Source organism: Lithobates pipiens, unplaced genomic scaffold, assembly GCF_037356315.1.
Source record: "Lithobates pipiens isolate NorthernLeopardFrog02 unplaced genomic scaffold, aLitPip1_a1.2 Scaffold_18, whole genome shotgun sequence".
Classification (NCBI taxonomy): Eukaryota; Metazoa; Chordata; class Amphibia; order Anura; family Ranidae; genus Lithobates; species Lithobates pipiens.
In genome coordinates, this window is record NW_027507758.1 from 645,379,084 (window position 1) to 645,399,088 (window position 20,005).

A 20,005-nucleotide genomic window follows, 5' to 3' on the forward strand; every position below is an offset into this window, starting at 1 on the left:
CACACTGTCTCGATTGGTGTGAGGAGAGGGGAGGAGCTGAACCGGACATGCTCTGGTTTGTTGACAACTGATCACTCTGTCATTGGACGGGGCGATCATGTGGCAAAGGGAGGACCCGGCGGTCACGGCCATTCCTGGGTGCACGCCCCAGGGGGGTGCGTGGGAAGAGTGATTCTGAGAGGACGCTTTCCCAGAATTAGCCGATCACGCTGTAGCCATCTTTTGGCTATGGCCCGGTCAGAAAGTGGTTAATTGGGGGCGGGCATTCATATTAAATGGGTGTGGTTCTACAAGAAGCATATTGATAACCTATTGTACAATCACTTTTTATAATACTGTATATACAGGAAGAGTTATCATAATAAGGACAGACAAGAAGGTCTCCCTCATTAGTAAAATGATTTATGAATTTGGCTTTAGTCTTACATATTAGGGCTCGTTTACATATTCAGAAGCATCTGTGTTGGAACAATTTTCAGAGAATGGTTGTCAGGCAGCTGGGAGGCAATATATCACCACTTACATTAACACTGAAAATCTGCACCACTACACAAAGAGGTTGCAGAGGGAGAAGGGAAGGTAAAGTGGGGAAGGGGGCAGTAGGGTGAAAATGGTAAACAGGGAGTGATGGGACAGAAAAGTGAAGAGGGGGAAGAGGGAGCAAAGGAGGAGAAGGGGGTGTAGAGGGGGTAGGAGGATGTGGTAAAGAGGGGGTCAGGAAGTGGATGAAAAGGAGAAGAGGTGAAGAAGGGGAAGGGGTGTGAAGAAAGAGGAAGAGTAGTATAGAGGGGAGAATGGGCGATAAAGGGGACAGCTCAGTGAAGAGGGGGATGGGGTGGTGATGAGGAGGAAGAGGGAGTAAGCAGGACAAGAAGGTGAATAGAGGTATGGGGGTGAATATGGGGAAGGAAGGGCAATAGGAGGGTGAAGATGGGGACAGTTCAGTTAAGAGGGGGATATGGCAGTGAAGAGGGGGTGGGGTGGTGAAAAGATAATGAATGAAGAGGGTTAAAAGAAAATAAAGAACAGTGGAGAGGGGCAGAAAGGGAAGAAGAGTGAGGTGTGGAGAAGGACATGAGGTGTAACTAGGGGTATGAGGGGATGAATAGGGTACATGGGGAAATTTGCTCCTAGAAGTGGACAGCTGGCAATGATATCACATGCTCGGTGCAGATAGGAAGTTGGGAGCTGCTCCCCAGCTAGGTGGTGGGACATGGAAGGGGGAGGGGTGGCCTTTTCTTTCCAGCAGGACACCACACAGCACCCCAATCCCCCACACACAGATGACTCTCATACAAACCCCCTCCCCTCACACACACAGCCCCCCCACTCCTCTCCTCTGGGCACTACCACCTCTCAGAGGATGGGATACACAGTGAGAATCAATGACTTCTACATACCTGGCAGGGTTGGAGAAGCCAGGCATTCTCTGATACCCGCCCACTGATAATCACTGCATGTTCATTGGTTGCTTACAGACCCACCTTAGATGCTGATTGGTCTCCCTGTGTCTAAACCCAAAAACATTTACACTTTATGCTGTAATTCTCAGGATAGAGTCTGGGACACAGACATCATGGGACATAAAGCTAAAGAGAGTGACTGTCCTGGCAAATCAGATATACAGTGCATACCATACACACAAGGCCGTGTTCACACTACCAGACGTTTCTCTGCGCTGCAGTTCCTCTGATCTCCACAAGGTGGTGATCTCACTTCTACCCAGACCGGAAGTCTCTATGGAATACAGAGAGGAAGTGATGTCAGGTACAGACAGGAAGTTCCGGGTGAGAGGTGAGTCAGAAGGAAGTAGAGAGGAGACATTGCTGGAAGTGGCAGAAGGCGAGGTAATAAGATCTTATTTTCTATTTACACCCAGTAACCTCCCGTCATGTCCGTCCTCTTCCTCCATAGTCACTGTGATGTCTTTTATCTCCAGCAGATGATGATACACACATATATAGTGTGGAAACCTAGATTAACCCCTTCAGGGGCAGAATATTCCCCAATTTATGGAGCCGGAACATTCTCTTCATTTTGGAGATCCTAGTAATATGTTCCTCTAAACTAACAGCACTGATAATAAATAGACACGACAATGGCGATCCTGACCATACATGGTCTACAAAGGGCAATTATTACACTACACAGGCAGCCAATGGGCAATCATTACACTATGCAGCCAACACAATGATGGAGTGCCGGGGTCAGGAGTATGGAGCATAGAGCCCCTTACATTGCTGATCAGGAGGAAGAAAACATTTCCTAGGCTGCCATGAAGAATATGTTCCATCATTGGTGTCAGAGGGAGGAAAATACTGAGGGAAGTAGAGGGGATGAGGGGTCTCTGAGGAGGTAGCGGGACTAAAGGTCTCTGAGACCCCTGAAGAGGAATTGTAGATGAAGGACTTTGGGGTCCTCTCAGGAAGTGATAGTGCTGAACAACTCTGAGAGGTTAGTGGGGCCGAAGGGCTGTGGGTGTCTCTGAGGGGGTATTTAGTGGTAGGTTGTAAGTCTCTGAGCTAAGAAGGGTATTTAGGGCTCATAGGGGCTCTTGACCTCTGATGGTCCTCCCAGCTCACTTGCACTTACAATTCTGACCTCCTTAGAGAACTCCTGCCAGCAATGAAGGAAACCTTAACCTCACCGTCTCACTGGTCAAGAAATATATTGCAGGACACAAAATAGACCAAGACTAAGAGTACAACCCCTCCCCACTGCTGTCCTCTTCCTACCCACACTGGGTTGCTATTGGGGAGAACAGAACAGACTCCTCCCCCACAGCTCTCTACTGCACAAGCAGCATCCTCCTGTTATCCAATCAGATCCCTTCTCTTACTGCAGAGAGTGACATCACTCCGATCAGTCAGCAGGCTGCCGGAGATTGTAGTCTTGCTGCTGGAGTTATGCTAATTAGCTGGCAACTCTGGCCAAACGTCTTGGTGACGATACATTGACCTCATAGCACTGCCTCAGAGCAAACAAATCAAAGAAATATTGTATTTATCATTCCTTATCTGCAGATCTAAAACTCACCAAATCCAGTTAAGAAAACCCCAAAAAAACAACAGACAAAAGGGAATTTTTGGTCCGGCAGGGCAAGAGGACCTCAAAAATTTAGAAAACACTAAACAGTCCAGATTAAATATGTTCCCATGGGGGGCAGTAGTTCTTCAATATACAGCAACCCTTCTATTAGCCCCCTCACATCTACATCCTATTGTGTGACGAATACCATTCAAATAATTCTTAATTTCATTTCCCAAAGTTATCCATCTAAAAGGAGACCTGTATAGATCAAATGATGGTGCCAATAAGGATGGAGGAGGACCGGAGTCACATGACTGAGAAGATACTAAACTTCACCATGGAGATCATCTACCTGCTGACCGGAGAGGTGAGGAGGATTCTGGGAGGTTACATGACATCACTCTTATCTCTATTAATAAAACACAGACCTGACCGGAGAGGTGAGGAGGATTCTGGGAGGTCACATGACATCACTTTTATCTCTATTAATAAAACACAGACCTGACCGGAGAGGTGAGGAGGATTCTGGGAGGTCACATGACATCACTCTTATCCCCTATTAATAAAACACAGACCTGACCGGAGAGGTGAGGAGGATTCTGGGAGGTCACATGACATCACTCTTATCTCTATTAATAAAACACAGACCTGACCGGAGAGGTGAGGAGGATTCTGGGAGGTCACATGACATCACTCTTATCTCTATTAATAAAACACAGACCTGACCGGAGAGGTGAGGAGGATTCTGGGAGGTCACATGACATCACTTTTATCTCTATTAATAAAACACAGACCTGACCGGAGAGGTGAGGAGGATTCTGGGAGGTCACATGACATCACCCTTATCTCTATTAATAAAACACAGACCTGACCGGAGAGGTGAGGAGGATTCTGGGAGGTCACATGACATCACTCTTATCTCTATTAATAAAACACAGACCTGACCGGAGAGGTGAGGAGGATTCTGGGAGGTCACATGACATCACCCTTATCTCTATTAATAAAACACAGACCTGACCGGAGAGGTGAGGAGGATTCTGGGAGGTCACATGACATCACTCTTATCTCTATTAATAAAACACAGACCTGACCGGAGAGGTGAGGGGGATTCTGGGAGGTCACATGACATCACTCTTATCTCTATTAATAAAACACAGACCTGACCGGAGAGGTGAGGAGGATTCTGGGATTCTAACATGATATTCCTATTGGTTCCTCAATACAGAGATCTCCTCTTGTGAAGTCAGGTGATCATATGACCATCACAGTGCCTCCATGTGACTCCCTAAAACCTGAGAGACACAACATGGAGAAGATTCTAGAAGTCACCAAGAAGATGATGGAGCTGCTGACAGGAGAGGTGAGGAGGATTCTGGGAATTCTGGGACATTATCCAGTAACAGACAAGGGATGTGTCTGGATGGTGACTGTATCATTGTGTGTGTCAGGTTCCTATAAGGTGTCAGGATGTCACTGTCTATTTCTCCATGGAGGAGTGGGAGTATTTAGAAGGACACAAGGATCTCTACAAGGACGTCATGATGGACAATCAGCCGCCCCTCACATCACCGGGTAAGAGGAGACTTTATTGTAAAGGAGAGAGCAGTACGGAGGCTCCACCTAGATCCCCCATCATCTGATAAACACATAGAAACAATGTATTCAGTCAGTGTGTGTGTTTCCTACAGATGGATCCAGTAATGGGAACCCACCAGAGAGATGTCCCCGTCCTCTGTATTCCCGGGATTCCACACAGGAAGATCACACCATCCCCCACCATCATCAGGTAGATGATTGACAATTATTGGTAGTTCTGATTTATACACAGCATGATTGTTACAATGAAAGTTTTATTATATATTCAGAGTGGAAACCTCGGGGGTGATAATGTTGATGTTAAAGAAGAGTATAAAGAGGAGGATGAGGAGTATGGAGTGATGGAGGAGATTTCAGAAGGACACAAGGATATGATGGAGCCACCAAATACCAGGAACCCACCAGAGAGATGTCCCCGTCCTCTGTATTCCCGGGATTCCACACAGGAAGGTCACACCATCCCTCAATATTGCAAGGTAATGGAATGGAGCTTATAAAACACAGTTGAATTTTCTATGTGATGTCACAATAATAAATCTTCTATCTTACAGATGATATTCTCTCTCATTTTCTTGGTTTAGAGTGGAGATCCAATGGATATAGAATTTGAGGTGAAATCAGAAGAAGAAGAGAGGTATGTGAGGGATGATCAGCAGTCTATGGAGGAGGATGGAATAACGGGGACATTTATAGAGGAGGACACTCCTACAGAGATCAGCACAGGTGGGTCATTAACACTAAATACATTCCTCCACCCATACTGCTCACTGATTGGTCCAGAGTAGGGCGGGGGCTGGGTGATATCAGCCTGTAATCCCCTGGTCACTTTCCATCAATACAGTCTCATCTGTGCAGAGGAAGAGTTGAGCTGGCTTATGATCAGAGAGCGGGGATTTCCCACTGTAACAGCTTTCATTTGAATTGCTGGGTTCCCGGTGCCGCTCACCATCACACAGCCCCGCCTCCTCACCGCTAATGTCACACAGTCCTTCCTATTCGCCCAGCACCTCCTGGCATTGGACCGATGTTCTGTCTATCAAATGCGCCGGGCAAGGAGGCGGGACTGTGTGACATGAGCGGTGCTGGGCAAGGAGGTGGGCTGTATGTGACGGTGAGCAGCAAGGAGGCAGGACTGTGTGATGTGAGCGGTGAGGAGGCGGGACTGTGTGGTGGTGAACGGCGCCGGGAACAGCTTCAAATGGAAGCTGTTACATTGGGCAATCCCCGCTCTTTGATAGGCCAGCTCCTATCTCCTATCTTCCCCTGGCTAGGACAACAGCTCCTGTTCAACCTCCGCCTGCTGGTGGTGCTCGCCCCCCTCCTCCGAGGCAGCCATAATTTTCCACTCGCAAAATGTGAGTGAAAAATTTGAGGGCCGCCTTACACTATATACTCTATATTGTACATTACATACTCCTGACCCCTGCACTATATACTCTACATTGTTGTACATTACATCATTCTGATACTATAAAATCCTAACACTTGTATCCTATATAATAAGTTGTATATTACATAATCCTGACCTCTTTTACACCCATTTCCTACCAGCTGGACATTTTATATCTGATGATGTGATTGGAGCACAGACTTTTACATGGTGATAATAATGTGATGTGGGCGGAGTCCTGGTTTAGGGGAACCAATCAGCTCATGTCTAGTAATAATCTTTGTATTTCTATTTTAGTAGATGGACGGGAGATGAGGAAAACCTCAGAGGATTGTCTCACTTTGTCTCCAGACTGTAAAGTAGAAGATGAGGACATCACACAGTATAGTCCAGGAGAAAACCCGACTCCCTCAAATGTCCATCCGGCACCACACAGTGTAGATGGACCATCGTATTCCTCTTATCCTGAGGAACCTCAGACTGTGCGGGACGGTGCCGGACCATCGTATTCCTCTTATCCTGAGGAACCTCAGACTGTGCTGGACGGGGCCGTCCTTCCAACAGAGAAGAGCTTTTCCTGTACTGAGTGCGGGAAGTGTTTCCATTTTAAATCCAAACTTAATAGGCATAAAAGATCTCACACAGGGGAGAAGCCGTTTTCCTGTTCTGAGTGCGGGAAATGTTTTTCAGTGAAGTCCCATCTTTCCACACATCAGAGATCTCACACTGGGGAGAAGCCACATTCCTGTCCTGAGTGTGGGAAATGTTTTTCACAGAAGCCTCATCTTTCCACACATCAGAGATCTCACACGGGGGAGAAACCGTATTCCTGTCCTGAGTGTGGCAAATGTTTTTCAGTGAAGTCCTGTCTTTCCGCACATCAGAGATCTCACACGGGGGAGAAGCCGTATTCCTGTCCTGAGTGTGGGAAATGTTTTTCAGAGAAGTCCAGTCTTTCCGCACATCAGAGATCTCACACGGGGGAGAAGCCATATTCCTGTCCTGAGTGCGGGAAATGTTTTTCAGAAAAGAGCAATCTTTCCGCACATCAGAGATCTCATACAGGGGAGAAGCCGTATTCCTGTCCTGAGTGAGGGAATTGTTCCTCACTGAAGTCCTGTCTTCCTGTACATCAGGGATCCCACACAACCCTCGAGGTGTATTAGTGCCTTGAGTGTGGGAAATGTCTTCTATATGAATGTTGCTGGACATCACAGCTCTCATGTGGGGAAGAAGCACACCCTGATATACACCTCAGATATACTCCATGGCTGATCTTCATCATGGAAGAAACAGTTGATAAGGAGATCAGAGATCACCGAAGACATGGATGAAGTGTTGTACCGTGTCGGCCATTGATAGCAGGAGAAAAATAAAAATGGAGTCATTACTTCTCATCCATTTTGTAGCTTTTGTAAATATTAAAAAAAAATAGTTAAATGAATGTTGTTACATAGTTAGCAAGGTTGAACCAGTGCATCCAGTTCATCCTGAGTGTCTACAATTGTCCCTATCCCTGTACATTGCACACTCACATCGGTCCCGACCCTCAAGGTGCCACAATCCGAGGTCCCCATTCATATACTGGGGCCAATTTTGGACAGAAGCCAATTAACCTGCCTGCATGTCGCACTCATTCCTCCCGCTGTGAGGTCATTTCTTTGTAATTCTAAAAACATTTTATTAGAAAAGAGTGCAGTTGTTGTGACATTTATAAAGGAAATGTTACCAAAGCAGCACACAGACCCCCCTGAGGCTCTTCTGTGTATTTGGGGGTCTTTGGAGGGTCTTTGTGCTGCTTAAAAAAAAGAAGCCGGCAATGAAATGTCATTTTCTGTAAATTTAAACCAATTAATTTTTCCTTTGTAAAATGTCACATTTTCTGGAGCCCATCCAACAGGAAGCATGAAAAACTGTATAGAGTCCCCAAAATATATACCAGACCCTTTACTTTCCTTCCTCCCCCCTTTCCCTCTCTCCTCCCTCCTTTTTCTCTTCCTCCCTTTCCTTTCCCCCTTTCTCTCTAAACCCCCCAACCCCTCCCCCCTGTTTTTCTTTCCCCTTTTCTATTGAAGTCGCTGGATTGTATATTATTCTTATTCCATCTTTATTAACCAATTAATATAGATACACGTCCATTGATTGCACATCCCCCGCAGCCATCGGGGGGAACCTTGGTGGTGCTCTGACCTCGGCTGAGGCTTTGGGTACTGGGGAAGCAACATCTCCCCTCGCTTTTTTCCTCCTTGTTTCATTTCTTCCATTGAATGTAATGTTTTATATATGTAATTCAATTGTTTTGATACATAGTGCGTAATACTGTAATAATTACTTGCAGATATTCTCCTGATGAAGCGCTATAAAGACCGCAAAACATGTTGAGAACCATATCCATGGAAACCCACCATATCTTGAGCCTCTTGGTCTGGGAACTTGTATGCTGGTGACATTTATGGATTGTTACTTTGCACTTTTTACAAATGTATCAAATGTCTTGTCTTTTGTATTAATAAAACTGTATAATACTTTTTATCAGTATTGAGTATACATTGTTTAATATCTGTACTGCGATAGTCCTGCTTCAATGCTCTTTTCTGGGTGATCGGTTGGGGATCGTTCTCTAGTCTTCCTTTTTCCTTTCTAAGTGGATGATGGTACACCTTATTTAGTCTATCCTTGACATACAATATAGAGGCCATAACTCTTACAGTCAGGGTTACATGTAACTGAGCAGATCTGTGCTGGGTTACATGCTGTGAAGGACGGGGAGTCCTTGGAGGTCTATTAGACCCCTAATGTATCCATAAATTGTAAATATAGGAATGAATTAGACCGACAAGTCCAGAAACACTACAGCACTCAGGAGTGGTCTGATAAACCAGACATGATGTGGATGGTAGTTGTAGTGAAACTACCAAATGGATTCATCATACAAAATGTGCAAACTAAATAAACATACCAAATAAGAAGTAAGGGATAGAAATTATGGAAAATAATAATTGGTGAATGTCAATAATAATCATATATACCAACAGTAATAAAAGGTCTGGGTAGGATAGCCCAGAGTGCTAAATGTAGGCGGTGCCACTAGAAGACCAGAGAGGGCGCTCACTTTCCACCACTGGAAGAAACAACAGTACAGCCCCATAGTGTAGTATTAAAAATAATTGACAATCTATTGAAAAATAAAAATGCACTCACAAAATGTATGCATGTGTAGGGTATGGCATAAAGGTGACTTGGGGGCCAGAAATGTCAGAGGGGCAGCCAGAGAACCACCAGCCTTGGTCATCAGCTGAGGATGAAGCGTGCTGAAGATGGAGGAGGCCGCTGTCACTGCAACTGCAATTTGTGTTCAACCCGAGACTGGAATCCTCAATGTCACTGTGCTATTAATAAAACACAGACCTGACCGGAGAGGTGAGGAGGATTCTGGGAGGTCACATGACATCACTCTTATCTCTATTAATAAAACACAGACCTGACCGGAGAGGTGAGGAGGATTCTGGGAGGTCACATGACATCACTCTTATCTCTATTAATAAAACACAGACCTGACCGGAGAGGTGAGGAGGATTCTGGGAGGTCACATGACATCACTCTTATCTCTATTAATTAAACACAGACCTGACCGGAGAGGGGAGGAGGATTCTGGGAGGTCACATGACATCACTCTTATCTCTATTAACCACTTCAGCCCCTAACGAATTGGCCCCTCAATGACCAGAGCACTTTTTACAATTTGGCACTGCGCTGCTTTAACTGGTAATTGCGCGGTCGTGCAAAGTTGTACCCAAACAAAATTGACGTCCTTTTTTTTCCCACAAATAGAGGTTTCTTTTGATGGTATTTGATTGCCTCTGCGATTTTTATTTTTTGCGATATAAACAGGGAAAGACCAAAAATCTGGAAAATAAAATTATATTTTCTCCTTTTTCTTATAAAAAATTCCAATAAACCCCATTTTGGAAAGTAGACACCCCAAGCTATTTGCTGAGAGGTATGGGGAGTATTTTGTAGATCTCACTTTTTGTCACAAAGTTTTGAAAATTGAAAAAAAAACATTTATTTTCTTTCTAAATTTTCAGAAATAAATTAGATCTGCAAAATACTCCCCATGCCTCTCAGCAAATAGCTTGGGGTGTCTACTTTCCAAAATGGGGGAATTTGGGGGGTTTTGTGCTATTTTGACATTTTATGGCCTTCGAAGCTGTGATAGGTGGTGAGGAGTGAAATCAAAAATTTACGCCCTTAGAAATCCTGAAGGCGGTGCTTGGATTTCGGGGTCCTGTATGCGGCTAGGCTCCCAAAAAGTCTCACACATGTGGTATCCCTGTACTCAGGAGAAGCAGCAGAATATATTTTGGGGTGTAATTCCACATATGCCCATGGCATGTTTGAGTAATATATAATTTAGTTTGTAATTTTCCCAAAACTTGTGGCAAAATATAAAATATTCCATGGACTCGACATGCCTCTCAGAAAATATCTTGGGGTGTCTACTTTCTAAAATGAGGTCATTTGGGGGGATTTTGAACTGTCCTAGCATTTTATGCACAACATTAGAAGCTGATGTCACATCACCCACTCTTCTAACCACTTGAAGACAAAGCCCTTTCTGACACTTTTTGTTTACGTGAAAAAATATTTATTTTTTGCTAGAAAATTACTTTGAACCCCCAAACATTATATTATTTATTTTAAAGCAAAGGCCCTACAGACTAAAACTGTGGGTGTTGCAATTTCTTTTCACACAGTATTTGCGCAGCGATATTTCAAATGCAATTCTTTTGGGAAAAAAACATTTTTTTTCCTTTTGATGCACTAAAACACACTATATAGCCCAAATGTTTGATGAAATATAAAAAGATGATCTTATGCCGAGTACATGGATACCAAATACGACATGCTTTAAAATTGCAGCGACAACAGCGACAAACTACATACATTTTTAAAAAGCCTTTAAAAATCCTTTACAGGTTACCACTTTAGATTTACAGAGGAGGTCTACTGCTAAAATGACTGCCCTCGATCTGACCTTCGCAGTGATACCTCACATGCATGGTGCATACCACACCAGACCGATGCTTGCGTTCACCTTTGCGTGTGAGCAGGAAGGGACAGGGGTGCTTTTTTATTATTTATTTTATTTTTAAACTGTTCCTTTTGTTTTTTTTTATTATTTTCTCAGGGAATGTAAATATCCCCTATAATAGCAATAGGTAGTGACAGATACTCTTTTTTGATCTCCTCTCTCCTCTCTCCAACGTATTTTTTTATCACAATCTGTACCTAAAAAATATATGCCGAAGCATGGGAACAATCCGCCCCTAATGTTAGGAGCAAATCGGCCCTCCACTCCTGCCCACATGCTTCGGCATATATGCTCTTTTTTTTAACTGTGGTGGTGAAATCACCTCCTACAGTCCCGGAGTCATGGCATTACGTATCGTGGGAGCAAACGCTGTTGCTGTCAGAATAAATAAATCCGCACTGCAGCTGAATGGCATACCTGCTAAGCAAATAATGGTTAACAATATAACAAAGTAACATTACAATATAACAGTAATGTCGCGTACACACGATCAGACTATCCGGCGGACTTAGTCCAGCGGACAAACCGCCCGACTTTGCAGTGGAGGTCCGCCAGAACTCCGAATGAGCGGACCTGCCCACACACAACCGGACCTTTCCGGCAGACTAGGGAGTAAAGTTCGTTCATTTGGTTGTGACTCCAGGTAGATGGGACTAGCGAAGGAAGTCAATATCGCCGGCTCCATCAGCGAGATTGACACCTCGCGAGGTATGATATACCAGGTATACCTGGTATGGATTTAAAGGGGAATCGCTATGGCAAGAAAAATGGCGTGGGGGTCCCCCCCAAAGTCCATAGCAGAACCTTTGCCGAGCACGCAGCCCGGCCGGTCAGGAAAGGGGGTGGGGACGAGGGAGCACCCCCCCTCCTGAGCCGTACCAGGTCACGTGCCATCAACATGGGGGTTGCTTTGGGGAAGGGGGCCCCCCACCCTAAAGCTCCCTGTCCCCATGTTGATGAGGACAAGGGCCTCTTCCCGACAACCCTGGCCGTTGGTTGCCAGGGTCTGCGAGCGGGGGGCTTATCAGAATTCGGGCGCCCCCTTTAGTAAGGGGGCCCCCAGATACCGGCCCCCACCCTATGTGAATGAGTATGGGTATGAGTATGATGTATCCCTACCCATTCACTTGGTGAAAAAAGTGTAAATAAAAAACACAACACAAGTTTTTTAAATAATTTATTATACACCTCCGCTATCTTCTGCTCTTTTGCTAGCTGTTTTACTAGCAGAGGAGCACGGCTTTCTTCTTCCTCGTCGCCGCCGTCCGGAGGTCTTCTTCCCACTTCGGAGTCTTGTCCCGCGCTTCAGTTCTTCTTGCCGGGCCTCCGCTTTCTTCTTCCAGCTCTTTAACTAGCGTTGGCCCGGTCTTCTGTCGCTGTCATCACTGCCTTCTTCTCTTCTTCCTTTGCGATGTTGACACGACGCTCTCTCTGGCCACAATGGCAGGGACGCATTGTGCAGCGACTTATATAGGGACAATGGGCGGTGTCACTGGGTTATGGTGACTCCGCCCCTTATGATGTCACAGTCCCAGGATCCTCCATACCAGGTGACGGGGCTCGCGAGGTGTCAATCTCACCGATGGAGGCGGGAACATTGACTTCCTTCGCTAGTTCCGTCTACCGTGAGCCACGTTCAAAATGAACGGACTTTACTCCGTGTGTGGGCAAGTCCATTCATTTCAAAAGTCTGACAAACTAGCACACAGATGGGCAGATAGTCCGCTGGACTGCCGAGTCTGGTGGACAATTTTGAGTCAAAACTTCTTTCTAAGTCTGTCAGACTTTTGGGAAGAAAAAGTCTGCCGGAGCCCACACATGGGCGGACTGTCCGCCGGACTCTGGTCTGCCGGATAGTCCAATTGTGTGTACACGGCATAAGACTTACCATACCTGCAAAGCAAATACAATAAAACATACTAAAAATAAAACAGAGAGAGAACAATAGATAGTGAACGTAAGAGAGAGAACAGGGGTACCAGGGAGGACATACAGAAAATGCCTCCCATGCAGCCGGCTCACTGCATTTGGATTGGGAAATTGGGCCAAAGCACCATCTGGAAACAGAAGGGCTGTGATGATCTCTTCCTGGAATTTAAGGAAGGATCCAATTCATCCTGAAGCTTTGTATAGTACAAAAGCGTTCAGCAAAGCCAATTGGAATAAATATACAGAATTTTTTTTATACCAGTGCCTGGCCTTATGAGCAATTAGGTACGGTGCCAACAACTGGTCGTTGAGGTCCACCCCTCCCATATTTTAGTTATATTCAAGGACACAGAGGGGTTTCTCCACAACACCAGTCGCCGTAGGAATTTGGACCATCATGTCTGCATGAAGGGAGTTAAGAACGAAAACATTCTTATTATCCCTCCACTTCATAGCGAGCAAATTATTACACCGAATAAGGGTGACACCAAGTCCCACACAATCTTGCCAGTGCTCCCTATGTAGTCAGCTCTACGCGATTATCTCTTCCCTCATAAACCATAAAACTACATGTATAGCCTGTTGCCCTGCCACAGAGATTACACAACTTGACCCTGTATCTGGCACGCTTGCTGGGAAGGTACTATTTGATAGACAAGCGGCCAGAAAACATAATCAGGGACTCATCAATGCAGACAACTTGATGGGGAGTAAACAAGGATACAAACTTCTGGTTGAAGTGGTTTACGAGGGGCCAGATTTTGTAGAGCCGATTGTATTCAAGGTCACCTCGAGATGACAGAGTTCATTATCATTGAAGTGCATGAACCGCAAGATCTGCTCATATTGTGTCCTGGTCGGGGAGGCAGAAAACACGGGCATATGGTGAATTGGGTCAGTGGACCAATATAACCGCAATGCACTCTTTTAGTTATGCCCATGAGGAGGGATAGGCCCAGAAAGGTCTTAAATTTGGAAACCGTAATTGGTTTCCAATCTCTGGCAAGGGTCAGCTGGGGATTAGCGGTGATGTATTGATCAGCATATAAATGGCTTTGGTCTGCAATAGATCTATAGAGATCTTCAGTGAAAAACAGCAAATAAAAATCATGTGACATAAAATCAACTGTTTGCACCTGAATTCCGGGTTGGCCAGTGAATGGGGGGAAGTACAGATGCTCCAGAAGTGGTGGGTTCCCAATTAGGATTGGCAAATGCAGCAGGAAGGGTACTATGGTCGACGTGCCTGTCTTTGCCTTCTTGGTGGCTGCGGGACACTACTTGTGCATACCTCCCAACATTTTGAAATGGGAATGAGAGACGCCTACCAGCAAATGTATGTAGGCATAGGACACACCCCTGCCACACCCCCTTAAAGGAAATTTAACCCCATAAAAAGGTTAATTAGATCCACAAGGGCTTTTTTTACCACTACTATTCCTTTATATTGGCTTTTAAAATGTATAAATGCAGCAATTTAGAATTTAAATGAAAGGTTTAGCACTGGGAAACACTTTTTGAAAGATGAAAAGTGCATTTTATATACAGCTATATGGATCAGACCAAAATGAGGGACAAATGAGGAGGAAAGAGGGACAGAGGGGACATTGCTCCAAATCAGGGACAGTTGGGAGCTATGCTTGTGCTTGCCACCTCACCGGCTTGAACTGCACTTATGGGACTTGCTATATTACCACGTGTTACTGCAGTGCTGGATGTACAACCAGGATGTACTAGGCCGCTAGTGCTTGCCAGTTCACCAGAAGGAATAGCGGCGCTAGTACTGGCTCTCTGCTCCATATGAGAGCCCTGCAGTTCTTGCACCTCAACGACAGCAGAAGATCGGGGTCTGGTACGCCATGACATTGGCAGGGACCACAACTCCGTTGTCAGAGCTATCTGTGAGGGAGCCGCTGCTGTCTCCAGGTTCGTATTCTGAGCCTGAATCTGACAGATGAGCGACTTCCTCTTCACTATCTGTCATGATCAGAAACATGTAGGCCTCTTCACTAGTGTACCTTCAATTTGACATTTTAGTCTCTAAATTTACTGGTACACTAGAAAGACTCACAAGAAAAAGAGCATCTGACTGTCAGCGACTGCTTCAAACACTACCGAAAAAAACTGTTAGTGTTTGCAGGGTTCAGGCCTTACTCTTCGATTGCTGCAGTTATGTGTTTGGTGTTTTGTAAGTGACAGTGATCGATCAATACTGCACTTGGGTGGGCTGGGCGGAGGGGCTAAATGCAGGTGCTAGCAGGTATCGGGGCTGATTGGGAACAATAAACTGCTGGGGACTCTAGTATAGATCTGATCAAAGATATTGATCCATTCAGATACTATGCTACTAAGGGAGGTGTATGGTGCGTGCGTGGGTGTTAATGCTACTAGCATTAATCTGATGCTGCCTGGGGTGACACCGATCATAACTGACGCTAAAACCTAACTGATGTCACCCGCCGGGCGATCAGGGGGTTAAACTTTTATTAGGTAATATACGGCGGGTGCCCTGATGCTATAAATAATATCGAACTAACCAGCGCCAACTGTGACACTTAAACATTGATCACTGGTGACAGGGGGTGATCAAGGGGTTAAACCTTTATTAGGGGGGTCCCTAGACCTATCTGGGCCTACACTAAGTACCCTAACAATGATTAGTGTCACTAATGACACCAGTACAGCGATCAAAAAAAAACAATATGAACACTGCACTGGGTGACACAGTGACAGGGGGTGAAGGGGTTAACTGGGGGGGCAATCGGGGGTGAAATATGTGCCTATGTGTAATGGTGTTAGTGTAGTGTTGGTGCAACTCACGGTTAGATGTTATCTATCCTCTCTCTGGAACAAAAAGGATTCCACGAGGAGAGATGACATCACTTCCCCTGTTTACACTTACACAGGCAGGGGAGGATTTCATTTGTCAGGACTGATCAGCAGGTCCAGGCCAGAAACCATTGGCCTGGGTCTGGAAACCGATCGGTTCTACAACCAATCCAATTGTTGTGTCCATGTGCCCGACATAACATAACGTCAATTTGCCCACCCGTGCCATTCTGCTGCAGTAAAACTGTGACGGCTGGTCGTGAAGTGGTTAAGAAAGAAAACAAAAATGCATTTTGAAAAATTGTGAATCTTCCCCCCAACACTATCCCTGTATAAATGTAGTTTCTTGGGACGGCTGGCGAGGGTTTGGGCTGGCCACTCCTTGTGCAAAGGGTCACTCCGGGGACAAGTGTTTGGCACTTCCACTAAGGCACTGCTACAAAAAAGTAAGTCCAGACACTAGTGTTCCACACCTATTTTACAGGAAGTTCCCCTTCATCCTCTAATTTTCCTCAGCCTTCCTTCTATTCCCATCCCCCCACCCTCCAACATGCTCACACTAATCTTTGCTATAAAGTCCTCTCTCCTCAAACTCACGTTTCTTTATCCCCCTCTCCAGCCCCCAATCTGTACATATCGCCCTCTCTTCTGCCCACTCAATATTACTGCACTTATCTGCTCATTCTAAGTCCACACAGTATCACCACTTCCACTCCACTGCCCTACTATAAATCCCACTCCCGCCTTCCCACCCTCACCCTCACTCTCCTACTACTCCTAATGTCTGGGGACATCGTACCAAATCCCGGCCCTCCCACACCCAATTCCCACCCCCAAAATTGTCTGCCTCCAACAGTAGTCATAACTCCCACCTTCTCATCCCAATTCCCCTGATTCCACAAGTCTGCCCCCCTCCGCCATGTGCCCTCTGGAATGCCCACTCGGTCTTCAACAAACTAGCTTGTCAATGACCTTTTCCTTTCCAAATCCCTTAATCTATTTGCTATAACCGAAACCTGGCTCCAGGAATCTGACACCACCTCTCCAGCTGCCCTGTCCCACAGTGGTCTCCTCTGGACTCACTCCACCAGACCCAGTGGATGAAAAGGAGGTGGGACTTCTCTTCTCCCCACAATGCACCTTCCAGGTTCTTCTCACACCTCCCTCTCTTTCCCCCCGCTCTTTCGCAGTGCACTGCATTTGTCTTTTCTCTCCAGCTTGTCTGAGGGTCGCAGTCATTTATCGACCTCCTGAACCAGTGTCAGGCTTTCTGGATGACTTCTCTGCATGGCTACCGTCGTTTCTCTCCTCTGAAGTACCTGCCATCATCCTAGGTGACTTTAACATTCCAATCAATGTTAATACTGCAACCACTTCTCAACTGCTCAACCTAACCTCCTCTTTTAACCTAACACAATGGACGCAAACCACCACTCAGTCCATCGGTAACACTCTCAACCTCGTATTCTCCCATCGCTGCACCCCCTGCAACCTCTCTAACACCCCCTTTCCTCTCTCTGATCACAACCTTATCCATTTCACTCTCTCCTTGTCTCCTAACTTCCATGTTGCCAACCCACAAACCACGACCTGCAGAAACCTTCGCAACCTCAACCCTTCCCTTCTTCATTCTGCTACTGATGGCCTTTATGACAAAATCGCACCGTCCTGCCCAGACCTAACCATTTCCATCTACAACACCACGTTGTCCTCCTCCCTAGATGTTCTTGCTCCTCTTTCTACAAGCAGAACCAGGCCCCATCTGCCACAACCCTACCAAACAGACAACACCAGAAGTCTCAAGAGACACAGCCGTGCTCCTGAGTGAGCATGGTGTAAATCTAAATCCCTGCAAGACTTTACCCTCCACAAATCTACCCTTCTCAAATACAACTCCTGCCTCCACACTGCTAAACAAACCTATTACAACACTCTCATCAAAACCTTGTCAACTCTTTTCTACTTTTAATTCCTTACTTCACCCCCCACTGCCCCCACCCATCAACTTGTTTACCAAACAACAGATTGCCAACCATTTCAAAAGCAAAATCAACACAATTCACAAGGAGATATCCAGCATTCAACATCCTCCCCTACCCAACACAACAGGTCCAACACCACAGTCAATACTCTCCTCCTTCCGCCCAGTTACCACCGATAAAGTTGATAAACTCCTCTCCATGGCCCACCTCACTACCTGTCCCCTCACAATTACTGTGACCTCTCCCTCTCCTCTGGAATCTTTCCGTCCCCGCTCAAACATGCGCTGGTTACCCCCATACTTAAAAAAACGTCACTTTCCCTGACGACCGCGACATCGCCGTTGACACCGATCCTGGGTAACCCTAGCTTTGCACCAGGTCTGTCCACTACACAATTTCAACCGCTATGGAACTCTAATCTCACTACGGCCGCGCAGTTCGTCATACGGGGTAAATGGCCCTCTATCCCGGACCTTATGGACCCTACTGGGCCGTATCGCCTGGCTTTCTGGAGTGCTGCACGCCTACACCATTTTCTTCACTCTATCCCGAATCCTCCAGACCACGCCAGGCCACTCACGACATTCGAGGACTACTGCTCTGACACTGAACCGGTCTCTCGAACTCTGTCTAAAATGTATGTCCTGCTTAATACGCCTGCACAGCCACCGCAGGTCGCTGGTCTTACAAAATGGGAGGCGGACCTGGGCCGCACCTTTACACAACCACAAATTGATAATATATTGCGATTCGCTCTGCGGTCCTCGATATGCACTAAAACTCAAGAGACGAACTATAAAATTCTTGTCAGATGGTACTTGACGCCTAGTCGCCTACACCGTATCTACCCTGACGCTTCTGAGTGCTGCTGGCGCTGTGGCGAGGAAAGGGGCACTATTTTTCATATTTTCTGGTCTTGCACTAGGCTCTCGGAGTTTTGGGCGGCGGTCCGGACCATCTCTCAAAAATTTACCGAGTGGCAAATCCCTAATGACCCAGCCTTCTTTTTACTGCACGTTTCAGACATTCCCCCTAGGAAATATACACGTTCGATTCTACGTCACCTAACAAATGCAGCTAAGTCCTGCATCCCCTTGCTATGGAAACAACAGACACCGCCTTCCGCGGCGATGTGGATACGGAAGGTGGAAGATATAAACAAGTTGGAGGACCTGGTGCTTACAGCCCAAGATCGTCAGGAGGCGTATCGTAAGACTTGGTCTCTTTGGAATGCGTTTATATACTCGGATGAGGGCAAACTCCTGCTTGGCAACTAATTGTTTTGCTGTTTCTCTGAGGCATGCCGTAGGGGCGACGCTGATCCCACCCCTTCCTTCCCCCCCCCCCCCTCTCTAAGCGCCCGCTACCGCCTTCCTTTGCTTCCCCGCCCCACCCCCCCCCCTCTTCCCCGTCCCTCCCCCCCTTTTTTTTTTTTTTTTTTTTTTTTTCTCTATTACTCTCTTGCCTTTATCTCTGCTCTCACTTTTTTTTTTTCTGGGCAGCGGTCTCACACCTGCTCATGAGATTTTTATGTCAGGGCTCGGAAAGAGACTTTGGCGTATCTGCCTTATGGAACATGGCACAGATGTCAGTACCGGTACGGACCAGTTGGGTTTTTACCTGCGAAGACAGTGGACAGGGCATGTTAGGTTGATGGATTATATGTTGCCATACCTGTATATGCATAGTGAGTTGGTGAGGCTGCGACCTCTTTTCTCTTCTTTTTGTTTATTTCCTGTTGTCTGTTTGGGGGTCTTCCCCGTATGTGTGTACTTATTCTTTCAAAAACTAATAAAATTGATATTTGCAAAAAAAAAAAAAAAACGTCACTAGACCCCACCTGTTTGAATGAGTTAAGACCGATTTCCCTACTCCCATTTGTCTCCAAGCTCATTGAACGCCTTGTCCATGACCGAATGAGTCTACCTCACGCACAACCTTCTCGACCCCCTACAGTCCGGCTTCCTCCCACAACATTCTACTGGAACTGCCCTACTAAAACTCACCAATAACCTACTAACACCAATGGGCATTACTCCATACTCATACTCTTAGACCTGTCTGCTGCCTTCAACAGTTGACCACCTGCTCCTCCTCTCCTTTGGCCTCCGCGATTCTGCTTTATCCTGGTTCTCCTCCTACCTATCTCAGCGC

General features: G+C 46.1%; 4 protein-coding genes across 15 annotated transcripts in view; 3 read left to right on the top strand and 1 right to left on the bottom strand.

Moving 5' to 3' along the window:
• LOC143989625 (uncharacterized) overlaps positions 1-20,005 on the bottom strand; it is a 346,853-nt gene that overhangs the window by 49,803 nt on the left and 277,045 nt on the right. The window lies entirely within an intron of this gene.
• Positions 1-20,005, top strand: part of LOC143989897 (uncharacterized) — an 81,855-nt gene that overhangs the window by 16,719 nt on the left and 45,131 nt on the right. The window lies entirely within an intron of this gene.
• LOC143989927 (uncharacterized) overlaps positions 1-20,005 on the top strand; it is an 87,506-nt gene that overhangs the window by 6,803 nt on the left and 60,698 nt on the right. Inside the window, exon 2 of the mRNA XM_077490198.1 lies at positions 6,588-7,091. Coding sequence (XP_077346324.1) covers positions 6,588-7,091 — 504 coding nt within the window. The remainder of the gene's footprint in view (positions 1-6,587; positions 7,092-20,005) is intronic.
• On the top strand, positions 2,893-6,420 carry LOC143989843 (uncharacterized). 2 transcript variants are annotated; one of them, XM_077490122.1, is made up of 5 exons: positions 2,893-3,397; positions 4,256-4,390; positions 4,479-4,602; positions 4,719-4,816; positions 5,208-6,420. In XM_077490122.1, exons 1-5 carry the CDS (start codon positions 3,302-3,304, stop codon positions 5,409-5,411), a joined length of 657 nt encoding a protein of 218 aa, XP_077346248.1. In that variant the 5' UTR covers positions 2,893-3,301; the 3' UTR covers positions 5,412-6,420. The 2 variants fall into 2 exon arrangements, with proteins under 2 accessions (XP_077346248.1, XP_077346247.1); XM_077490121.1 differs by lacking the exon at positions 5,208-6,420 and adding an exon at positions 4,896-5,178 and having other exon boundaries at positions 2,902-3,397.